This window comes from Lates calcarifer, linkage group LG11, assembly GCF_001640805.2.
Source record: "Lates calcarifer isolate ASB-BC8 linkage group LG11, TLL_Latcal_v3, whole genome shotgun sequence".
NCBI lineage: Eukaryota > Metazoa > Chordata > Actinopteri > Centropomidae > Lates > Lates calcarifer.
In genome coordinates this window covers 3656889-3683282 of record NC_066843.1, presented here as the reverse complement: position 1 = coordinate 3683282, position 26394 = coordinate 3656889, and the positions used below count along the sequence as shown (strand labels likewise).

The 26394-nt window shown below is 40.9% G+C and overlaps 1 protein-coding gene across 3 annotated transcripts in view; it reads right to left on the bottom strand.

The window, feature by feature from the left end:
* Window positions 1–26394, bottom strand: part of spop (speckle type BTB/POZ protein) — an 84951-nt gene that overhangs the window by 40654 nt on the left and 17903 nt on the right. For all 3 annotated transcript variants that reach the window (XR_001960518.2, XM_018672227.2, XM_018672226.2), the window contains exons 3-5: window positions 6986–7271; window positions 5991–6112; window positions 2786–2937 (exon numbers count right to left, since the gene is read on the bottom strand). Coding sequence is in view for 2 of the 3 variants with exons in the window: in XM_018672227.2 (XP_018527743.1) it covers window positions 2786–2937; window positions 5991–6112; window positions 6986–7063 (352 nt within the window). In the remaining variant the exon portion in view is untranslated. The remainder of the gene's footprint in view (window positions 1–2785; window positions 2938–5990; window positions 6113–6985; window positions 7272–26394) is intronic.

Below are 26394 nucleotides of genomic sequence, written 5' to 3'. Positions count from 1 at the left end.
ATAGCTTCTACTCTATTAGCTGTGCTCCACTTACCCACACAGAATGCCTGATCACCTCCATCAGTTACTGAAGGCAGCAGACTCTGACAAGCTCACACCCAGAGCTTCAATTAACTGAAACCAAAAAACACAGAATCTCCTGCTGCAAAATATAGAAGCAGCCCACACCAAAAACCTGCTGTAACTAGACTCTCCGGCCAACTCATAAGCTCACTTAGCCTTTGGCTACAGCACAACAAAAACCATTGTCTGTAGGGGAGACTTAACAAGGAGGCTATTTGAATACAAAACAGCTTGCGGCATAGGATGAGAACTTTCCATCTCTTCTCTCCAAGCTGTCAGAACAGGAGTTTGCAGGGGGGGCAGCTGTTTTCTCTGGCAAAAGGAGGAGGAAGGAGGGGGTGTCAAGAGACAAGTTACAACCCACCCAACAGCCTCAGAGGAGAAAACCAGCACATTAAGCCAGGGAGAGAAATGATGTGGCCAAGCCGAGAGTATGGGAGTACAGCGTGGGGAGGGGGGGGGCAGTGGGCTGCTGCTGCTGCCTGAATCTATCTCCATTAGCAAGTATGGACCATCAGAGGATCCAGACACAGACACACACTCTCTAGTGGGGGGCTCAAGGGCTGAGTGATGCGGATGGGATGTTTCATCAGATAACGTCAAGCTCTCCAGTCAAAATCTGCCATCGTAGTACAGCCTTCATATGTTGGACTGTATTTATGTCTCCTCTTTCAAGTACTGCAGGGATACTTTAATTCACAGTATGCGCATGCCAGTCCACACCTCAAGACAAGTCAATGTATACCCTCTCAGAGTAGGTAATATTTAACTGTGAGTGTATGGCAAGAGTGCTTCTCCGTCAGTGACAGAGCCTGGCTTATGAGTGAGAGTTTGCCTCATGCAAAAGCTACAAAAAGACAGAAATTCAAGCAGACACCTCAAACACAAACTTCAACTGCTCAGCTGTTCGGCTCAGTACTGAGGATTTCCATCAGTTAGATTTTGACATGTGCCTATGATAACAATGTTGCTGCTATATTTCAGTACAGTGTGCTCACAGTTTCAAAGCACTTCTTTCTTTACTGTTTATTCCACTCATTATTCTACCAAACTATTCTGGTTTAAAGAACTCAGACTTAATATGCATTGTATTAAAAATTGTCCCCACAGGAATGGAGTGTATAAGCAGTCCAAACAGTGACCTGCTACATAAACAGTCCACAGTCACCCAGCTTTCTTAATTAAGGCACTTTGTTTTTATTTGGCCTTTTTTCCTAGAGGCCTGGATTAAATTGGATTCTAAATGATCCAGAACCAATAGAGCAATCTTTACTGCCATATTCTTAGACGGAGTGCTCACTAAACTGTCACAAATATGCTGGCAGTTGGGTAATTTTCTCCTGTGACAGGGCGAGCGAAGTGGAGGACCCAGGTCTCCCTAGGGGGATTGTGGGAAGATTGGAGGAGGGCATATGGTACGAATGGGATGGGGTGTGCACCATCGAGCACACCATTTATAGCCGAAAGCCCCTAGAGACACAAAAAGAGAGGAGGAGAGGAAAATGAGATCCTCTTCACTTCGCTCGGTATTCCCCATATTCTGTTATTTCTGAGGTCATTTAGGGAGGCACGAAATGGCTAAGCAGTGAAGTCACACACCTCAAAAGTCTGTTTATTACTCATACTACAGGAAAATCCTCCCCACAACACCACATAGCCACCAGCATAAAGTATTACATCCAGAAGAGAAGGCTTTAAGGTCAATAACGGCAATGAGGTTCAGTTTTCTTTAGCCGGCTGCTGAGAATTAAAAGGTGGTATTCCAACATTACAGGACAGAAGTGGAATAAAAGGGAAAAGAAAGTGACATAGTGAAAGAGAAAAGGAGGCGAGAGAGGTCTTAGTGAGCAAATGAGGGACGGAAAGCACACTCAGGGGGATGACGGTGTCAAGTTCACATGGGGGAATGTTTCTTAGCAGGAAAAATGATTTCCCTTTCTACACAACCTGCACCGCAGGGGGTTGTACACAGTTTCACCGCATACGCCTCCAATTCAAAAACACTTCCGCCTCCCACCTCTCCTCTCCAGTCCCTACCTCCCACCTGCCCCATCTTCCCTCCTCCACACTTCCTGTACAGTATGCTGCAGGGTAGTGGGAGAGAGGAGGCAGCCAGAAAGCCTGATAACCAGGAAGCGGTCACATCTGGCCCTCACTAATTCAATTCCACACAAGTTTGCTTTTCCTCCCCATAACATAACCTAATTAAAAAAAAGCAGGAATTGGAGGCGCATTCATTTCCAATTCATCAACGGTGAGAGAGGCAGAGGAAGACTTCTAAAAAGGTTGGGTCTTTTTTAATTAAAATCAAAATTGCCCCACGCTACTTTGAATTATATATTTACTAGAAATGAATCCAACCGGCAGTGATTACACAAACCCATATGGCTATCAATACTTCACATTATTAGACACACTTGGTGTATTAGACACACTCCCCACCTCCTACATTTACAAATTTCATTGCCCCAAAGACACAGGTGTGACAGGAGTTTTTAATTTTGAAACTCAAACTTTGAGATATCCTCAGTTTCCTGCTGAACATAGACTTCTATGAAGGTTGGCCTTAAACAGTTTTTGAATGCCAACATGTTTCCACTGACAAATGAAGAAAATCATTTTACATGGTGGACAGTTACAGAAAATGAAAATGAAGACTCATGTAAATGAGTGCTGGTTAGTATTAGCTGGGATTGGTTAGGGCCTGGTGGCTCTGACTTACCCATGGCTTTGGTCTCTTCTCCCTTGGCATTGAGGATAGAAAACTTAAACTTGGCGCGAACCTCGCTCTTTGGGCAGCTGACTAAGAGCAAGTAAAGTGACAGATAGTCTTTGCTCTCCTCATCCAGACCTTTAGGATTCACACGCAAACACCTGGGGGGAGGGTGGGGGAGGAGAAAAGGAACAAACAGACTGGTGAGACAGATAAAGCTAAAAGATAATATGATGCTACAATTCCCGCAGGCATTTTTCTTCATTATTGTTTGCAATAATAACATTACACTAGACACTCGGGATATTCATGAGTATGAAAGCATCTCAAACTTATTCTGAGTGTTTACTTGGTTTTACAGTCACATCTATCCACAACCCTTCAACTGTGCCAAAGAGATGGTTTCTAGCTCAACATGCAAGTCAAAGTGTATCTCAATAATAATATCTCAACACAGGTTAATCTGCAACATGCTTTACTGTATATAGCATGAAACCATCTGAGATATAATATGATGTGGAAAATGCAACACCACTTAAAAAGTTATTTTTAACAAAGCTGGAATCAAAACTATACTCTGTTTATTCACCCCAAACATAAAATGTTTTCAGTTTCACAGAGTTTCATAGACAGCTGAGATGTAACACCGTGGACCAAAGAGCAAAGAGTCTTTTTAACACATACACTGCAACATAAACACGTGCCAATTTTTCTCTGTCAAATAGCAATAAACTGGCAAAAGGCTGGACTGCCAATAGCAAAATTCCACAGCTTAAGTGTGCAGGCGAAGAGAAGGAAACCCTGCTTCAGTAATGCAACAGAAAGAACCTCGGCAGAGGTCTGAAGTATCAGTGTGGTATTGTAACCAAGACTGTAACACAACATTGATTATTTGACCCACCTCGACTCCTGAGTAGGTATGCAGCTTTCTAGCTAACCTTCATGAACTTAAAATGAAAGCAGAGATTCCTCAATGCACCCGCTTTCTTTCAGAACACAAATACGGTATGTCAGGCAGACACAGACATGAACAATATGTCTTAACCAAGGTATTCAACTAAGATTTGCTGTGTTCAGTACATCAATGGGTCTTTTTATGTCTACAGAGAGCAGTCTTACAAAAGAATCACGGCTTTGCACGATGTAACTGAAACATATGGTTTGTTTGTTGCACATTCTGTTATATAGTTTTCAGTAAAATGAAACACATCACTATGGCCATATGGACAATTACTTAGCATGTGAAGCATCAGGAAGCTGTGATTCAAGCACTTCATGAAATACAGTATCAATCAACAAGTATTCTGTAATGTATAACTGCTTTGGTAAGTAGTTGCCCTGTAACTCTAATACTTGCCTAATCAAAGTCCCCTTATTGAAAACTACTGGAAGGAGAGAAAGGAAAATGTCAGTGACTAAACTGGATAAGTTCTCATCTGCATGTAGCATCACTGTTGGCAATATACTGCAAAATGTCCATTTCATAGTTTTTTCTCATAACTATCCTAAATTCTTATCAGGTTCCATATAAGTCTATTACTTTTATTGTTACAATTTGTGTCTGCTAGCTGTAACACCTGAAAGTGAGGCTGACCTGCAGTGCACTTTGGATCTCATTTCTCTAACAGGCGTCTATGAGAGCATTGGAGAAATAAGCAATAATGCTACTGACAGTGGGGTATGATACAGAGGAATAGATAAGAAAAGTCAGAATTGTTCACCCAGATAAGATGAAACAACAGGCAAGCACTGTCAGGAGGAGGTGGACAAATAGCATAATGTCCAAAAACAACTTAGTCTGGCAAGCTATTTGAAGAAAAGCCCAGCTTTTCTATGAAATTGTGCATCTCCATTTGTTTCTATTTTTAAGCAGGTAACCTACCAATCTCAGACCCACTGTTGTGTTTTATTTTACCTCAGGCTCCAGTCATTACTTTCAGCCCCCTCAAAATGTCTATGGCCATGTTTTTGTGTGAGACACTGAATATGTTTCCCTGCACTCTGTAAGCTCTTCTGAAACATGAAACACTGGCATGCCATTTTATTTCAACACTATTCAACATCAAAGCCTTGCAAGTGTATCTTGAGTGTAGCCTACTGTATACGTAATAAAACAGAATAACTGTACATCCAGTAAGTCATATATAAGCGTTCTCATCTGTCCATGTTCAGGTCACAGTGGCAGCAGGCTGAGCAAGTCCCTTTCCCCAGACACCTCCTCAGCTCAACTCCTTCCAGAACAAACCAGAGCTGCCTGAAATCACATTGCTCCCACTGAACCTTAGTTTTTACAACTGGCCAGAGCCATCTAAAAAATAGGAACCACCCACATCTGCTGTGGTCCACAGGCACTGCCTCAGACCTACATATGACACGGAGGAGGTGCGTCAACCAAGGCAGCCAATATCCAGAGCCTTTGGCATTCACTTATCCATTTTCTGCTGCTTATCTGGGTCCACATCCCAGCAGTAACAGACTAAGGAAAGTAGCCTGTATGTCCAAACTTCCTGGGGGATCCCAAGATGTTTCAAGGCCAGATGGGACATGTTACAGAGGCTTCCAGGAGGCATCAGAGTCATATACTCGTACCACCTCATTGGACAACTTTCAACACCAAGTAGCAGCGCAGTGCTCTATTCTGCTCTGGAGGGAACTCAGAGTAATGCTGCTTTTCCATTTCAGGGCAAATGTCATCCACTTCTGGCACCATGCCACTGCATACCGTTCTGACTGCCTCAGTGACCTCTGCTAAGAATGGTCAGGGCTTCCCTAAAGTTTTCTAACTCTGCCTACATTCAGTAAGTCTTAATAGTTAACTGACTATACATTTAAAAATGTTTCCTCATCTTAGTATGCTTAAATTTAGGGTCAACATATTTATTTGGTATTTATCATGGCTTTATTTTTCACTCTGAGCTTATTATAATGTAAGCACAAGATGCTAGATTTGTCTATAGGCAAAACAAAGAGCTACAAGAATTACTAGTCCTAACATACATGCAAATAAAGACCAATACTAATGCAGATTAGATGAAGACACACAAGATACCATTAAAACAAAAGCACCTGGATGCTGATGGGTTTAACTTCAGACAACAATGTTCTACCTCTCAAATGCAAAACGTGGACAAGCCTTGAATGAGCTGAAAATGTTCTCACAGAACCCATACAGATTTCAATATCTGACATCTCCAATGACCAGCCTGTTACTAACCATTTGAGTTTGTCGTTGGCTCCTGAGGAGAAGGTGGAGCTTTTGATGACCTCTCCCATCTCCTCACGACAGAAGCTGAAGTTGTTGATGGTCCACATGTAGGAGAACTTCACCACTTTGATCTGCACAGAAGAAACACAGGAAGGGCTGAAACCAGATCTCTTTATTTATATATTTATCTATTCTATATGGGTAAGTGGTGTTTGGTCAGCCTGGACTTCAAAACCGCACATCAAAACTGCCTTTCATCTTAATAAACACTGACAACAAACGAAGGGAAAGAAGAAAGGATATTGTAAAAGCAAGAACATAAAAAAAACAAAACAATTTTGCAAGGACAGAGAGAAGATGAAAAAACAGAGATCATCAATGACATACTTTATCTACCTTAGGTCTTAACAGGAGAGTGATATCTGAACTAGCAAGGCTATACTGCAATGACTGAAACAAATACAATTGCACAGTATAGGTAACCTTTAAAACAATGAAAACACCTGAAATGGCACCAATTTTTGTGAGAGACAAATTATGCTTGTAATACTAAACCAGTGAGGAAAACACAGTAACTGAAAAAGTCCAGACATGGTTTATTTCCATTCAGCTGATCATCGACCAGAGCAAAGCAAGTTATATAAAATACAAAGCTTTTCTGATTAATCATGTTAATCTAAAGTGAATCTTTTTCTCTTAATAAACAAGTTTATTTCCAGATACAATGCCCACATCAACAGAGCAAGAGTGGGAACCAATACGCTTGATGCTTCACTCAAAAAAATCTATTCTGTGTTGCAAACAGCCCTCAGGTACAGTATGAGGTAGAGAACACATCTATCAGTAAGTGAGTCAATAAGTAAGTCAGTCAGTGATTTCCTAAAAAAAACTCTCACCTTGTATTCAGTGGTAACTGTGTGCTTAATCGATAACAGTTATGTATGGTATGCAGTCAATCACAGACCCTTCCAACACACATCCAAAAGTCATACATCCCTCCTCACCTGAGTGTAACACCAGCTCTCAGCCACAGGGCCGCTGGACATTTCCGCTGGGGAAGGGGGGCTTGGGACTCTGGACATTGCCAGCCTTGATGCAGTGAGAACCTGAACCTGGGGCCAGAGCACCAGCCAGGCGTTGGGTGAGGTGGTTTCGGGGTGTGTAGGGGAGAGGAGAGCCAAAAATATGTCAAGCTGGCAGCCTCTTAGACAACACCTGCCGTACAGAGAGCTGCAGAGAGATGAATCCAATACAACAGGACGTCCAGGCTCCAAAATAGCTATGGGCACCCTGTAGGGACACAGAAATACAGTCATTAAAATAACGCTGACTTTATACCAGTGAAGCACATTACTATGAAAAGCTGTGACCTTGTGTGTGTGGTTGTGTGTCTGTGTCTGCGTTTGTGTGTGTGAAGGCAATTCCTAATTGAATGCTTAGTCTAATTGAGCGGTATTTCCCAGTAAGTAGGACATAAGGGCTGTGAATTCATTTGTTTCAAAAGAGGCTTCAGCATTCAAAGCACAGCAGCGGCGCGCGCTCTGCTTCAGTGAGGGAAGCCTTCCTTTATCTGTGCGTGGTTTCGCCTTTGTTTTGCTTTGAGAGGAGCAGAGTGCTGTGCCAGCCATCTGATTCCAGCCAGGTTGCACCCATCCACCGTAGCTCTAAGTGAAGGGCAAGACTTAAGACTTTCATCTCAAGCTGCCACTCTGCACTCACACAAACTCAAACACAAGGTCATACAGTACTTTCAAAAGGCAGTAATGGCTAAGACAGGTTAAAACAGTATTTTATAAGCACCCGTATCCAGGATTCGTTTCATTCTGAAATGCTGCAATTGAGATTTACACTGCAATGGCCACGTCACTTCTCACTTTCTGTTTGTGGCAAAGGGAAACTTCCTCATTATTTTTGTCTCATTTTTGTTCCTCTGCTACACAAGCAGCCTCATGGGAAAATCTTGTTGAAAAAAAAATTCAAATAAAAAGGCACACGCGACAGTTTGGTTTCAAAGCTTCATTTCTCTGCTGCTTAAATCTCTCATTTCCGCTGGTTTCATATCCTCTGCTCCTCTCAAGTTCCTCTCCATATATTTCATACTCCACACAAGTCATCACAAGGTCTCAGGATCTGGCTTTTCCCATTCAACCTGCGCACCCCCCCCCGATCTCTGCCAAAGAAACCCTTCCACTCCGCTGCTTAATTAGTGGCTGATTGAAAGAGAAGTTCAGGACCTGAGAAAACTTGGCAGAAACTGAACATCAGACCGAGAGTGCAGAGAGGCAGAGCGAGAAATGAGAGAAAGGTAAAAAGTGAGAGAGACCTCTGTCTTCGCGAGTGGATTGGAGACAGGAGAGGCGACACCCAGACCTCAACGGCTCCAGACCGAGACACGACTTAATTAATGTTTAGAGATAACGCCTGCATCTGATCTTCCTCAATTCAGTGCCCCCCTTTTCTTCTTTTGTGCTATTTGTATCTGATGAAAAACACTGGTGGCATTTTCGCTCAGTAAAACAATAAAATATTAATCACAAAAGTTGGGAGAACAAGGCTGCCCTGATTTGCAATTTAAATTACCTGAGACTTCCTGGCAATTAATTATAGTCTATATGAGTGAGAGAGGGCGTAGTATACGCAGATCTCTACACGCATGTGTGTTTCTCTGCGTGTGTCATCGTTCAGGCTTTGTTTCCCAGCATATCCGAAGCACAATTTACCAAGTGCTTTTCTTGTATCCTGTCCCTTAAAGAGCACCATGAATGCCAAGTAATCACAGGGAATCAATTTAAGAAAACATGACAACACTGGCAGCCCTGCTAACAGCCTCACAGATTTCTAAATAGACCCAGATGACACTTAACTAGAATAAAGCTAAAGACGTTTTTTTTCATCTTTTGCATGACAAACATCAAGAGCACAGCAGCAGAAGGAAAGCAGCAATAACAACTCTGAGAGATTGAGGAGATGTGTGCTAATCATCAGGCTCCCTCAGTAGAAATGTCTTCAGACAGTTCATTTGTCATGGGACATCAGATGATGACAGTGTGAATGGGAAGAATGACTAATAGGTGATAATGCACACAGCACAGAGAAAATAAATACTGTCACATTACAGTGTTTGCCAGGCAGAGATTTACAAAGACTGTGTTCCCCCAAAGGCAATTAAAAGACAAAGTAAGGAGGTAATGGAGGTGCTCTGCTTCAGATAAGGGTTGAAGTGTTTGTCGCAGCTTCTTGGTCTCCATCAACACCTTAGAGGCTGGATAAAAAGTGGCCAAAATTATGATGAGGGTAAGAGTGCTTAGAGACAGCAATACAGAAAGAGAGCAGTTTTACAAGTTTACATTCTACACAGTGTACATCTTAATCTCCTCTCTAGCAAATACAAACTACAGAACCAGACAACAGCTTATCATATTGCATACATGCATACAAAGGCCCTGCAGTGGATTCTACATTGTGAAGCCTGTAATGTTGCTTGGATTCAACACTGTTATTATACTGAATAACACTACAGTAGAGGGTGTATTTTTCCTCAAGTCTAAACAACAATTGAACATTGAGCTTCACAAAGATAGCATTTATTACATGGCCTTTTCATTGAATTGCATAGGCTATGTAAGTGTTCATGACTGAGTCCACCTTTAGTACATTAGTCTATAAAAAGCCAGATTCCAAATTCTTTGCAACCAAAAAGAAAAGCTGGAAGCAGAAAATATTTTTGCAAAGTGACTTAATTAAAAGATAATCCAAATTGTTGGTGATTAATTTTCTGTCAACTGACTATCTGATGTTTGTTTCAGCAATAATATGACACAAGTGTATCTTTTTTTATCAAAAGATTTTCTCACTTAATCACAGCAACTGAAACTTATTCACTGATGATGAGCACTGAAGTGCAACCTTCTATCATGTGAGCTCTTCAAACATCATTTGCATACATCACATTTTTATGGTATAACACATTCACCTTCATATAAAAACACCTGAATTAAGCACAGTTACTTTGACACTATGCTGAAGTTTCACAGTGCTGAGTCTCACTGCCAGCTGTTTTGGCCAAACTGGGACCTCGAAAATCACAGAGCAGACAACACAAAAAGAAACGAATTTGTATGTTTGTGTTTGTTCTGTGTGTACAATGCAGAAAGTCTGTGAGCGCAAAAAGAGGAAGGGGAGGAGGAGGATGGGCCACCTCCATCCCACATCTTTGGTCCCATGCCTGTTTTCAGAGAGCGGAGCCAGATGAAGAGAGTGAGACCTGGAGCCCATTTATATTCATTACAGAGAGACAGTCTGCTCTCACTCTGCCAGTCCAGCCTCAATCTCCCTCCATCTCTCTGTCACACACCTCAGCCCGCCGGGGAGGAGAGTCTGACAAACCAACAGACAGATAGATTCAACTTCCTCTGTATAAACAAGAGCTAAGCGAAGTGATGGCGCATCTGCCTCCCCCGTCAGGATGAGAGCTGGAGGCTGCCAGCTGCCCAGATACTGACCAGGCCGTTACAGCCACACTACATACTGTAACCACACCACGAGTTCATGTTGAGTCAACACAGCAGCTCATGGTGTTGTAACGCTTCTGATATTAACTCCATATGTAAATTTTACGTGGTGATAGCATATATTTCCACAATTATGTTACCTCCATCTGCAAATCTGATAACGTGAACAGCTTACAATGCATATTTATACTCGAGGACATATTTCTGTTCATTTGTTTTTCCATCTGTGCTTATGACAATCTGAACATGTCGCCCGCACAGCCACCCCAACCTGCAAGGCTGTTTATAAAAACAATGCATATTTAGCTGGTTTATTTTCAGTGTCACAATATGTCTCAATATGGTGCTGTTATCTTTAGCATATCCCACTACTGGCCCTTATAAAACCTCTCTCAATGTTACTATTAGCGTTTTATCTACTGTATCATAAATCAAAAGCTTTATCCTCGGTACAGTGGTGACTTTACAGCATTTCAGATTCACCTTGTGAGGCTCAGATCGATACTGTCAGATGAGGATCAACTGTCATTTCTAGTAAGCCTCAGCTGTACTTAGTCTCAGCTGTGCAAATTTGCTAATATCAAAATGTCACAACTAAACATGAGCATACTGACATGCATGTTGAGTAGTAAGCTTATGCAATTTCATTCACATCATCTGTTCCCTATTGGCTGGATGGTAGTGGACAGAGCTGATCAATTAACTCAGTGACCTGGTTTAGGTTGGTTTAGGTGGTTTAGTAAGTGCTCACGCGTAGCAGCGTTGCAGAGTGGACTTTGTTGACTTACTGCTGGACTGAGAGAGAGTTTAGTTGTTTGTCTACTTGTCTTTTGCTGAGAGCTGTTAAACCAACTACCTACACAATGTTTTCTTCTGGAACAGCTGCAGAACTTGAACATGAACGACTTCAACAGCACTGTTTGGGCTGGCTGATTGTGAGACAGCTGTTTAAGCTTAAGCCCCCAAACAACCCACTGCCAGCCGGCCCTCACTTTCTTTCCCTTTCTCTTTCACACACATGCACACTTTATGTTAGAGAATGACCTTAGCCATACATCAACAAAGAGCCAATTTAAGGTCATTCTTAGCTAACACATGCTAATGTGTAACACAGACATTTAGCATGTTAGCATGTATTATTCCCAATGTTTGTCTAATTATTTGCTTTATCATATCAAATACTTCTCTTGTCCACAATGAACAATAATCTATTAAATCTATGAGTTACGCTAACTTCATGCATCTGTAGAGATGGCGTCCAAAGGTTTCATGGTTAAGATGAATACTGGTGAATCTCTGGTTCAGCCCCTGTCAGGGACCTTTGTTGCATTTAATACCCCTCTCTCTCCCAATGTTTTGTGTCTTATCTTCACTATTGCTATTACATAATGGCCATATACAAAACTGTATCATTACTATCCCTTAAAATAAATAGTCACTATAAAAATAGTCATTCCTTTTAGGCAAAGGCAGGCACTGTTTTGCTATGCTAAACTAAGTCAGATGTTCAAACAATTATTAATTCCAAAGGCACATAAGATGTATGTTAAGATGCTGTACAGATCACTGTAAAGATGCACATATAGTTTAGCTGCTGGACATGATGACAAGCCCATTATATGTAATTATATCAATAGATTTGTATGAAATAGTCAAGTTCATCCCAAAAATCCTTCAGCAAGGCCATATGGCAGGGACTTCAGGCGACCAGGCCTGCTGTGAAAGAGGAAGTGAAGACTGACAGAAGAGAGAAATGGAAAGCCTTCTGGAATTCATTACAGCTATTGACTCTCAAAAACAGTAAATAAATTCATTATAAAAAAGAAAAAACAAAAAACACACTCTACATGTGTGCACACAGACACACACACAAAAACAACATGTCTCCATCTAAATTCCCTTTAACTTGCAAAATGAAAGGGAAACATCAAATACAAAGAACCACCCACTTGCCTCTCCCTCAGGGCCCCACTTCCTGCTGGGAGGAGAAGAAAAGGGGTGGCACAATGCTGAGACACCACCACCAGGTGGACAGGGGGTGGAGCTGCGTGATTTGGCTGCTGCAGAAAAGGCTGCAATCACAGCAGGCATCCTGGAGTGTTTAGAGGGTCACCTTGTGTGACGATAGGCAGCGAGTGAAACAGTGAGGTACAGAGACGGGCTGCAGAGTTTAGAGGGACAGACTACAAAGACTGAAAACGTGCCAAAAGGCTGAGGCTAAGTGACAGAGTGTTGCAGCTTTGAGCGTATGCATGACGCATTTCTGAACGTAAATCAAACGCCCACATGCCAGCTCACTTTTCCACAGCTTAGAGTCAACCCTGTGCTCTTCTAACAACCCCCCTCCCACCATTACCATCTTCCCTTCAGCTCTGGTGAGAAATCTGACAGAGGGTTAATGAAGCCTGGTCATTATAAGGTCAGATTCCATTAAAAGCAGACAGCAGCTCCAATGAAAACTTACAGGGAGCATGTGCAGATGCATCTGGGGGATCAGCAAGACTGATCAAGTGAAGTAGCTGACCCTCATTTCTAAAAATCAACCACAACTGGCTGGAGGTGCACATCCTGTCAAATAAGCACACACAGGAATCATATGAAGGAAATGTTTCCAACTCTCTGTTATGAGAAATTCAAGAGTTCTGGCAGCAGACAAGCAGACGGTCATGAGAGAGGAAAGTAGTGCAGAGAAGTCTCTGACATTATTGGCAAGAAAAACTAAACTATTATGAGACGCTGCCGCAGGTGAGACTGGCAGGCAAAATAGGCAGAGAGAGAGAGAGCGAGAGACACACACGTGTGAGCAAGGCTGGATGTGGAGCATGTATGAAAACATGTCTGCTGTAAAACGGTCTGTCCATCTTGCCCAAGGCACTGCTGAAAGCCCTGACACTCACTGAGAGAGAGAAAAGGAGGGTGAAAACAGGGATAAGAGAATGCCGGGACAAGTGGGCACACATGCATGACAGAGCTGAGCGCAAACTCGGCGGCGGGTTGGGGAGACACTGGAGTGTGTCGGATCCAGGGCCGCAGGAGGTGTGATGGATTAAGAGGCGCTGGCAGAGACAGAGGCCCTCCCTGAACCGTGGAGCTAACCCCAGTGAAACAACATCACCATCCCTCTCCATATCACTCATGGTGTCTTCTCTCTTTTTTCCTCCATCTGCTTATTTCATCCCTTTTTAAACCATCACCTAAATGTCCCATTTTCTCTACCCGTCTTAAACCCACACAAGATTGCTATAAAACCAGACAAGTATACCAATGCCACACTTCTTCTCGCTGCTTTAGTCCCTTGTTTTGATCACATTTCTGGCTTTAGAAGATATAAAATTGAGAAAAGTATTAATTGTGCAGCTAAGATTACAGAAATACCATAATAAGTCTCACAGTAAAATAGCTTAGCCCAAATTAATAATGTTAATATCCTAGCCTCACAAGTATACTGATCACTACTATGAGTGGTAATATCAATTAATTTAATTTTGGCATTGTCTTTAGAGATAAGCAGTCATTGCACTGATGTTCTGGACTACACTTCTAAGAGATGACGTCGCAGTGCTTAGACAGAAGACTGACATATAAAACATACTGAACAAATGGACCGTTGTGCTAAGATTAGTGAAGCAACATCAAATATTCTTGTTCAAAAAATAACCATGTCCATAATAAACAGGAATAAATACTCACTGCAAATATTAACAATGAGATTATTCTATAATCACTAATTTACTCAGAGCTGCTTGCCACATATGAGACAGCACAATAGTCAAGCCAAGGTGATATAAAAGAAAAATCACATCTCTACATCATCATTCATCATTGAATATAATCAATGGCGTGGCTTGAGGCTATTTTAACCTAATGTAATGCCATGGCTGAACAAAAGACATAGAAGAAGCATTTGGCCCTTGCCACCATCCTTTCCTCTTCCTCTCCATTTCTCCATCCTCTTCCGCAAATATCTGTTTTGTTCAGATAATGCAGAGTTGACCACCTGCTGTGCGACTCTATCTTAGGTAAAAAGGTCCAATCCTAAATCCAAACACAAGCCATAGAGCTTCCTCAACACTCACCTAATTCAACTTTATAAGTCATTTACTTTAACTACAGTCAAAATGTTAACACTTCGTCTCTGTAAAGTTCCCATACTTTGCCACAAAAGTTGCAATTTGTGAATGACTTTCTGATAAATACATGGTCTAATGTACATCATTACACACACAAATACCTTTACCACAATGACTTTCAGTCTCGGTAAATCACATTACACATGCAAATCAATCTATTAGCATACTCCTCTCCTAATAATTTGCACACTCAGCTAGAAATATCAGATATTACTTATTCAATAAGACCTGCCTGCAAGGAAAAAACTGCACTGCTGCTGTATGTATTTGGCAACTGTTACAGTTTTGCATGTGGATTACACACTCAACTTTGGTAAATGAGGCCCTGTGTGTACATATAAACATTGCCATCATGTGAAAAATCCAGACTGCAGCTATAAGTCCCACGTCTAAAGCCTTTCAGTATGAGCTCTTGCAATCTGTCCTTGCACTTTGCTCCAATGTGATCAATTAACCATCTATACTCACAGCACAACACTTAGGTGACAAAACCTACACGTACAAGCGTAGGCACACACACAAACACACACAGAGCAGAGTGAGCCAAATCCACTGTGAAAATCTGAGACTTGAAAAAATTATATACTCTGAGGCAGACATCAAAACCACAGTAAGCCCATGTAGCCAAGATAACAACAGAGAGGTGCTTTCTAAATGACAAAATGATACTGGCTGAAGCAAGTCCACAGCTCTCTCTCTCACTTTGTGTCGTCTTCTTCTCCAACACAGAAATCCTCTAAAAACACAACAAAGTCTGTCTGACTGTCAAAATAAAGGTCTTTTTTGTTGCTATATCTCTTCCATTCCCTGAATTAAAATGATAGAGAACAGTATTGGTACAACAGTGTTTGCATACTTGCACTGAAGTGAAGCTTCTTTCACCTTCATACACATGACTGTATTGGCTGTGCTCTTACGTATTAGCCTCCCTGTTTATTTTCTGCCCTGCAGAGGCTCTCCGCACGAAGTTTCATTCTCATGAAGTGAGCCGAGCTTGAAGCAAAAGGGAGGAGTGAATGGAGTGAGAGGGATTTGTTTTGTTACCGCACTCGGTGCAATGATGCAATTTATAATTAAAATGCAAATAGAATGACGGGGAGTCTCTCTTCACCTTGTTTTCACTTTGCTTCAACATTCTCCGGGGAGGCCCATCTCTGCCCAGGATCTATGTATCCAAGCCGGTAAATCAATTTTCATATGAAGCGGTGAAATCAATTTGAGATTTAGGCTATACAAATTTTTTAGTACAAGCCACTGCTTAGCTGAGAGAAAACTTAGATGCACAGACAGAAACATTCAGCCTGTGGCTATAAAACATTTTTCTACTTTGCTATGATGATGTGTGAGGGATTTTTAGAGGCTCACATCCCTAAACTGAAGGCTAAAAGCAATTATTTCTGCAACAAGAAAACACAGGCCTGTCTGACACATACGCCATTGGCCTGTCTCTGTTTTGACTATAGCTTATCACAATAGGTGGCTCAAACATCCCCTAAGATTCGATCTCAACAAACAATAAACACCGTGGAATGAATCATTTGGGGGGAGTTTTATTTCAAAAGTGTGTCTGACAGAGAAAATAGGGGGGACGTGGAGAAGAGGTCTTTTTTAGTGGTTGTCCTTCAGCGTGACTTTGTCATGTAACACATTTCCAGCTCAATTATCTGCATCCAGTGGATTTCAAACACATTTAGCAAGGACCAGAGAGCTTGGTAATTAGCAGGAGCCCTGGCTCATAAGGGGACCAAAAAACAAAGCCTGTCTTTAGCGCTATCTTTATCCCCGCCGCTTGTCTAATCTCTTCTGATCCTTCTCTTCTCACAGAGGGTGTTGGACATCATATATGCGCTCAGTCAATACCTTTGTATGCCAACAGGTTTCAGCATTTATATAAGTATGATGCAAAACGAGATACCTGAGAGTATAGAATAGGCTTACAAAATAAATAAACCCAACTGTGGGTTTCTATTAATGATACTGCATTCCACATTTAATTATATATCAGTTAATTTCTGAAATTCTGAATACTCACAGAATATTGTTCATAGAGTAGAATAAAGGGCATTGTGATCATATTTGAGTATGTGACTAGATAAAGAAAGGGATACCAAACTTTACCAACCTCCTAATGCTGCATTATGTGAACCACGAGGAGTAATGAATCTTTGATGAGACAGACAACCTTTACTATTCATGCAAAAGCTATCAGAAACTACAATGCAATCCAGTCTAATATTTTCCTGTGGAAAAAAAATCTGAATTTGAGTTGTGATGACATTTACCACAGAAACATTTTGAAAAAAATCAATTCAATGTTCAAAGTACATCATGACATTATTAGAATTCCACACATAAAGGTTAAGACCATGTCAGACTTTGGTCACCAACCTCCTCCTCATGTTGTTTTCCATTTTAATTACAGTTTGAAATCATGTCAGTTTGCTCTGGCACAGAAATGTAGCCTTAGGTAAAACGGTTTTCTGTCTAATCCCCAGGTACCTGTAAGGGCTCATTTCAGCAAGGGACAATTTCATCCTCCCTTCACTATGGTCCTTTGTCCTGAATCGCTCCCTATTCGCTACCAAGTGCTCTATACTTACATTCAGCCATTTCATTTGAGAGTCTGAATTTTATTTTTAACGTTTATGTCATATAAAGCCTTAAAAAAAAATCCCTCGAAGGTACAAAAAAATATACAATTCAATGGCTCACTGTTTCTCTTAAGATGACAATGGAGACACAAAATAATGCTGCATTATTAATTTTAAAAAGTCACACAATAGAGTAAACTTCAGAGTTTTCAGTATGTTTAATATGTAGTGTATGAGTAAATAAGGGAGCGATTTCAGACCCACTGAGTTTTTCCGAGCTTATTTTCTCCATTTTCTCCTCACCATATCCTCCCTTCGCTCCAACAATTATAATGATGAACAGTGCCAGCAGCAGTACAAGTCACTGAATTTGTGAGATGTCATCTTAAACAGAAGTAGAGCAACTCATGTGGGCAAGAGAAAAAAAAGGGAAAAGGAGCAGTAGTGTAGGCAAATTTGGCGTGGATCCATTCTATTAAAGTCCACTGTTTTTGGAGGGCAAAAAAGAAAATGCCAAAAATTTCTAGATGCATCCTAAAATACAGGAAACATGACTGACAGCGAGGTGTACCAGACCATCCATTTGGCTGTTTGGTATCCTCTCACATACCCATCTGTCTCTAGAGACAGAATCTAGCTAGGAAAAACATCAATGAACCAAATATCACTGAAAAGCAAACATCTTTTGTGAAGTAGATGTGTCCCTACTGTTGGTCTCCATTAGCATAAAGTACTTCAAACCCAAGTGGATCCACACACACACACATGCACACAGACTGAAGAGGAGCCAATTAAGATCAACTGTTCACTTAACTTGTCATACTGTCATATCACTGTGTTGAAATATGGGGATCAAGGGCAATCTAATGCAATGGGGGGGAGGCGGGGTCAAAACTGGCATTCTTCCACACAAAAGCATAACTTCACCTCAGGGAACAATATTCCTGCTTCTTACCAGATGTCACATTTAATCTTCCTCTCCCTGGAGAAGCTTATATCTGAGACTATTCAGTAGTAACCACTGAGGCAGAGAGCCACCGTGCAGGGTCACCGTAAGCGCCCCAACGCGATATATGTATATGTTCAAGCCACAAAACACAACAAAGGCCACTCCGGGGAGGTCAGTGTGGATGGATGGGTCAGTAAAATGTCAACATTGGTTTCTTTTTACTACGATCACGATCATTCCAAAACCTAAACTTATTGTAATCAAGATGACAACGCTCCCCTAACCTTAAAGCAGTAATTTAAACTCAGATCCTAATGTTTCCCAAACCTTAACCAAGTTATTTATTTCAAGCCAAACCATGATCTTTCTTTAGAGCTAACAAAGTCATCACCAAACCAAATCAAACCATATCGATGTTACATAATGAAACAGCTTTATTTTTCAACTGTTTTGTAACGATCAGATGATAGGTCAGTCAGATCAGAAAAGTAGTTAGAAGTAAGAAAATATCACATTCAAGAAATCAAAAGTCAACTAAATTAAAAACTGATGTTTGAAATGCTTCAGAATATAAAATGCAATTAGGTGTGTTTCCATCTGCTCAACTGAGGTGAATAAATTGGCTCTCTGAGTAAACGTCAACAGGAAAAGTGTGAAGTTGTCAGAAACACATAAATGCAAGGCAAGATGTTATTCTCCTTTGGTGTCTACTGATGTGAGGCCACATTTCATAACGCCTAAAGACAAAACAAAGACAAGCAATTAGTAATAATGTAATGCAATACCCAATGGTTATAAAACCACTGCCAATCTAGACTTAATTTAATGAGTGAATGCATCTATCTATCTATCACATAATTTGTCAACCAAGAAAAACATTTTATCACAAGGTTTTTCATTCCTATTAAGCTTCACTCATTCTCTACAGATACAGAATTCACATAAATGCTTCTTATACTGTGTGGAAAACCAGGCACAGTCTCACAGGCCATTGAGGAGATTTAGAGACAGGGAGACAGGTGCACATGGTGCTCTCTGTCTTATTGCTTTGCTGTTGCTCTTTTCAGTGAAAGGAAAGGAGAGGAAAGGTAGCTGCGCTAATAAGTTCAGTTCTATCCATCGGTTGCACTTGGTACGACAAGGGTTACTCCTTTGTGTGCCCCAACGTCACTCTGCCTCCCAATTACCACATTTACACACATATACACACACACATGCATTCATTTATATTCAGGGAGAATTTTAAATGCTCTCCATTAAATTCATAAAAGATGGATCGTCTTTTAAAACTAAAAGTGATCTCCTCACCTTTTATACATTGTTATCTATACATTAAGGAGCACATACATTATACAGTAAGGGCTGAAAATGAGCCATTTCACTCTTTAAAGTGTCAAACTTGAGCCTTGATAATAATACCAGTAAGACTAAGCACAGAAAAATACTGTTGGTCAAATGAGAGCACAAATGTGAAAAAAAACAACTTTCAAAATAGAATCATCAGCAAAACTTGGCTCAAGTGGTACTGATTGAATTTTTGCTATCAAAATATGTCAGATGAATGAGCATGAGTCTGCACTCCATTGCTGTAGTTTGTCACATTTTTAGCTAATTATGAATAAATTAAAAGTAAAAGTATACTCCAGTTGTGTGGTGTATAGTATGTTAATGTGGTTTCAATGACACTACCATTACATGCATTTTTCATGTTAAATCCTTATGTAAGTTTCTTTTCAGCAGATATATAGCTCTAAATATGCTAAAAAGTTTCAACAGTTTCAATATTAACATATAATTTTCAGGTGGCATTTTCAATATTCACTCCCAGAAGAAGCTGTGAGTTGAGATAGTGGTGGGCGTTGGAGTGCCTGCAGTCGTACATCTCTGTTTGGCTGCTGGTACCTAAATGCCAACCTCTATCCTTGCAGAACTGAAGAACTGTGGAAAAGACTGCAAAGTTGCAGCCACAAGCTGATGCTTGCTATGAATGTGTCATATCATCTGTATTAATCAGCCAGCTAGTCTGATTTGAGATCAGTTCATTACCTGCACATAGGATTCACAGAAAAGCCAGCATGGAGGAATCAAATCCAAACTCCCACAACACTATTAAGATAACAGCCACAAAATAACCGCTGGTGTTAGTAAAGGTGGCAAACCTCTGTCTGTCATCCTCCAAATCCAAGTCTTCCTAATTCATGTTAAGGTTACATGTGTTCCCCTCAATATTCTTTGCAGCGCGGAGCCTTTTGGAGGGTCATCAGATGGTGCCTGGTGCCGTAGTCGGTTGTGAAAGCAGGAAATGCCAGGCAGATAAAGCTGCTAGACTACCACAAACACACACACATACACACAGTGACATTTCAGATCGCCAAAGTAAATCAGAGACTGTAACCAACAGCTACGCTCTGAATCCAAGCCTTCCTAATTCATCTCCCTCTCTTTCACTATCTCTGAGAGCACTCCTGCCACTATCAAACTTTGAGCCGTAAAACTCATCCTCTCTGCCTATTCTGCCATTTGAAATTACTCATGTTAACTATTCCACACGTTTCGTCTTTTGTCTAAATGGCTCTGACAAATCAGTCACATCAGGCTGCCTTTGGTGGAGACCCCCTCTGAGATTATCACTCTCTAATGAAGTCATTTGAGTCAGGAAGGCGCATTCCAATCTCTGAACGGCCAATCAAAAGCACCAGAGAGACTTTCTGCACTCCGGCAGATGCCAAGATGGTGGCAACAACAGGCAGTGATGGACAGAGGGGCAGAGGCAGATAAACAGGGAGAGAAAGAAGATAAGAGAAAAAATACAACAGTGGGGAGCCAGACAGCATTAATCTTAGACCATGCTGAATACATAAATATACCATAAAATACTCATAATAAGAGTTGGTAATAAAAGAGCAGTACAATAAGAAAGACAGGAAGGCAAACAAGCACAAAAGGAGAAGGTGATGGGACCTGCCTTTTTCTTACATTGATGCATCCAAACTCAAACAAAAACAGGTTTTGTTCACAGAATAATGTGACCGATGAAAAAAAGAATGAGGAAGGCAAAAAACAACGCATGTCCTGACAGACGGAAACTGAGAAAACAAAGTACACAAGGAAGACTGTTGTCAAAACAAATCAAATTCCAGTGCTTGTAACTTTAGGAAAGCAAGCTGGACTTGTTTCAAGTAACTGAGTTAACAGGATGAAGTTTTTTTCTTTCAGTCATTCACAGAATTTTCAAATACAAATACTACAGTGTAGTTTTGACTGTGAGATGCCATCATCCATTTAATTATACCCATAAAAGTTTGCATTTTGGAATCATTTCCTGTTGCTGATATTCACATCTTGAGAGCTGCACATAGACATACAGGTGTGGTCACTCAATGTCATTATGATATCTACAGTGTACAGTTTCAGTGAGGTTATTGGAGGGTATGTGTGGAAAGACAAAAAAAACACAGATGGTGAAGGAAGGGTGGATGAACAACAGGAGACAAAGCAGGCAATAAAGAAAGATGAGATGTACATTTCCACTTGTTTTTGGCTATAACAGAATATTTGTTTAAACCTGACAATTGTTAAAGAATCATAAATCAAACTAGATGTGTATAAAAACTGAACATGATGGGAGGAAATTTCCCTGTTGTGATTACAATAACACATTCTTACTTCAGATAACACAAAGTTGTCAGCATCTCACAGAAAACCTTTCAGGGATGAACTTTCGGTAGAAAAAAAAAAAAACCAAAATGTTAAGACAAATTTAATCTCCTACATTTGAGCTGAAGTAATTTGCGCTCATCTCCTTTCGTGAACAGACAGTGAAACAATTTGGTGCTTAATAATGAATTAGGACAGATACTGAAACAGCAGTGTTTTAATGAATGTCTAAATCTGTACCAAGCATTACAGTTGTAGTATAATAAGTGAACTCTACTGATGTAGAGTACGTATGTGGTGGTATTGCAATGAAATTAAAAACACTGGTTCAAATAACCATAAAAATACATAAATTACTAGATATTTATATCTTGCAAGCCTAAGGTATGCAACAAATGTGTATCCTGTTGTTTGTTTCACTGAAATTTTACAGTGAGAGTTTGGCTGAATTCCATGTAAACTTGATCTGCATAAAAGCAAACAATCAGACAAGGCACACTGAGCAAACTAATTTGCATCCAAGTATGCCATTGAATAAGCAGTGACGGTCCACCTCATGTCCTTGAATGACCACAATTTACTGCATGACTGACGGCTAACAGTGGCAGTCTGCAGTGTCATGAGAAAAACAAGGAAACACAAAGACAGAGAGTGCAACAAAACAAGAAATGGATGGAAAATAAAGGGAAGAGGCAAGCCGGAAAGAAAGCAAACAAGTACGCGAGAAAGAAAGAAAATGAAGATACAGTAGGAAGAAAGGCAGACTCAGACAAGAGTCAAGACATGTGTCGCCCATCAAAAGGAACCCTACTGGCAGAAAAATAGAAATAAAACACAATCATTAACCAGCTCTACCACACTTAACAAGGAGCTCAGAGAGACAAGGGAGGAGGCATAAGCGGAGAGAGCCACAGGGTTGCCGCGGCAACTGAAATTAGAACCTGGGATAACAAGAGAAATGAGAATGTGTGGGACGACCCAGGTGAGACAGACAGAGGGAAACAGAAAGACAGAAAAGGAGACTGAGAGAGAAAAGCTTCACTCCTATGAGCACCGCTTATACAACAATGTGATAAATAAAACACTTGAATGTGTTTTCTTTTAAAATCTTAAAAAGGTGTGGCAGCGGCTCATTCAACATAATAGTTGAGGAAACTATGCATGTGCCCTCCTGTGGTGTGAAAAAACGCACACACATTGTTGCATACTGCAGCAGGATTATTGGAGCTGTGTGAAAAATTGCAGCAAAGATATAGATATTTAATGACACGGTGTTCAAAATAATACAGCTTCCACTTCCAGTTATTAATTAAGTCAATTTTATTTGTATAGCCTCTAATCACAGTGAGTCTCGAAGGGTTTCTCAACGCCCACACAATAAAAATAGATGAAAACGATGCCTTCCAACCTCAGACCCGCACTGAAAAGGAGGAAAAACTCCTACGAAAACTTAATTAAGAAAAAAATCATAAGAAACCTTTGACAGAGCTACTTATCAGTAAACAGCAAACATGATATACAGACAATGATTTTTACAACACTAATAAATTTGAAAGCACCCATTTCACCACAGCTGACAGACAGACATATTTAGCTGTGAGCAGTTATCAAGCACCTTTCTCGTCTGTTTGGAGGTTGCCAAGAGACAGATAACGCCAACTGGAGGCTGGCAGTTTATAAGGTCTGAGTGTTAAGACCTAAAATGTCAATATTGGTCCCTAAGGAAGGAATAATTAAGGCGTAAAGATCTAAAAGGCTGTCACATATGGCTGGCCAGCTGTCACATCTGTCTGTTCATATTCACGCCGGTAACAACCGAGCCTATACTAAAGCAGGAGCAGAGTATGTAATGGCTGAGCATTAAATGTCAGCTGACTGAGCTACAACTAAAGGCTTGCAGAGGAGGGCATGCTGAATGAGGAGAGGCCTGGCATTTCAAACAATACACAAGCTCCACTTCTCATTTTAGACGTTCACTCCCAAGTGGGTTGTCTCAAAAAGATCTATTCCCTGTGGTACTATTTCATACATTCCCAGTGTTCAGTGTTATGGGAAGAAGCACTGCAGAACCAAGAGAGTAGAACAGTATTTAAGAGAAAACTATTTAACTCTGCAGAATTCCTGCTGGATGTCAGATTGGCATGTTTCACCGTTTAGGGCAGCGGGGTGTTGCAGTGACAATCCCTCAACTGGTGGACCTACAGATTAGGTGAAAACAATCAGCAAACATCCTCCCTGCTGATGTGTCATTGAGCAAGACACTGAGCCACTTCCTATTTCCAGAAGAACTGTCCTGTGAGACTTTCCTCACCATAAATGACAGCACTGATTTGTTCCAGTTCCTTAAACTACCTACCACAAGTTCACTCTTAAAGCAAAAAAAAACCTCTAGCAGTCATGTGAATAATGGCTGTCCTCTCTCAACAGCAAAGCATGAGTGACTTCCACACTGAATCCCTGTCTCCTACTTGATTTCTTTAAACCATGACCACAATCTTTACCTAATCTTAACCCAGTAGTTTTAGTTGCCTAAACTTATCCAGATATTAACCAGAGAGTTTGCAAATCATAACCCCTCATAAAATTTGTTTTTGTGACAGCCATATAGAACACTTTGCAAAGTACTCACAAACAACCAATTTTGTCCATTAGGTATGAGGACCTGCTGGGCCTGAATCTAACCATGTGCTTTGGCCAAAGGAAAATAACATTTCTCTGCAGGGATAACGAGAGTATCACTTTTATGGTCTTTGCGAACCTTAGTCAGCTTGTTTTGGTCCAAATGAGGGGACAAGTTGTTTCTTTGTTGCTTTTATGCATTGGATGCTTTTATGATAACCATGGACAATTTTCAATTCAGCCATAATTTATCAACAAAAGCCATGTGGGAGGCAAATTAGACCAAACAAATCCAATTGCTGTCCGTGTCACTTTAGCTGAGCTTTGTGGACTTGCAGTCTTGGCTCTTAGTTTGCACTGAGCTTTAGAGTTTAGAGTTTATAAATGTGCCACATACTGAAAAGGCATTTCACTGCATCTTGAGCAAGTTTGCCCTTGGTTCATTTTGTTATGCTTGGCTTTTCAAGCACAAGTAAGTACCAGCTATCAGATGACAACATCCATCTCCTTACAGCTATAAAACTGTATTGCAGGGTCACTTCTTGTAGATGAAGGTCTAACTCCTAACAAAGTGCCTTGCAGTTCACTTGAGGGCCACATTTTCAGGCATCTCAGAGTGGTTCTTATTTGATGGCAAACTAAAAGTGCAAGGGTTTAAATACACTTGTTCAAGTGGCTGGAGCAAACGTACCCTGGCTTACACTGCAACTGGAACGGATGTAGCGAGGTGGGCGTATACTGTGCTTCTCCCTGGGATGCCTGCAGTGTTCTGGGGATGTTAAACATGAAAGAGGACAGTGTGTTGGGATGTGGTTGTGTGTGGCAGCTGGCAGTGTTGACTGGCAGGTCAGGTGAGCGGCATGGTCTGCTCAGGCGTGCAGATCCAGCTCCTCTGACTGATCTATAGTGGCTTCAATTAACTGGAGCAGCCAAGTGTGAGGGAGGGGACTTCGGGTGAGGGGGGCCAGACAAGCCTCATGACGGATTTTTTTTTTTTTTTTTTTGGGTGGGGCATTCTGACAGGTTCTCTAATGCCCCACCAACTCCAACCTTTCTCCATCTCCTCTTAGCTAATTACTAAGTATCCATAAGGAGACACTTGTCATTGTGATCACAGTAAATTGGCTATAACTGCAGGGTCGGCAAGGACTGTCTATCACTCGCATATACGTGCATACACACAGGATACACATATCTAGTCTTGTGCAAAAACAAAACTCACAACAGTTTTCATCATTTTCAATACTGAAACTATTTTGAGTTTCCCCAAGAGAACAGAAATTAAGTCGCAACCAGAAAATCCAATATCACAGGCACTGCCTCACGTACATCTGCAAAACCATATTCACGTTGATTCTGCATGATGCTCTGTCTGCATGATAATATAGAAAGGAGGTGATTAAAATATGCCAGCATTTCTGCAAAAAATCCTACACACAGATTTAATTTTCATGGATATATACAGCAACACTGATGTCAGAAGACACTGCCAAAGTGAAATGCTAGTTTCACTTTGAATATATGAAGGTAAATCGCACTCCAAACGTGGGAACATGGAGAATAGATTTGAACTGTGTCCTGGAAATTCTCATGTCTCTACATTTGCACAAACATGTGCTTTAAGTTTAAACCAAAAGGAAATGAATAGCAAGCAAACCTGTATACACCACGCAGGCTATCACGTCACATCAATAATGCATCTATCATATACTATTTTCACGTCTAAGCACGCACAAAAATCTGTGTCATATGGCCTCCAACTGAATAAAGTGTGTTGTTGTCTTGCTGTTGTTGCTAGTTTTACATTACCTAAGTAACATAAAAAAGTTTTGGGGGAAGGCGTGAAACACAGAGGACCACATCATTTCCCCTAAAGGATATATTTTATTGTTCTTTCTTTTTCTTTGGCCTCTCATGTTAGCACACACTGTGTGCCTCATTTCCCCTTCAAAAAAT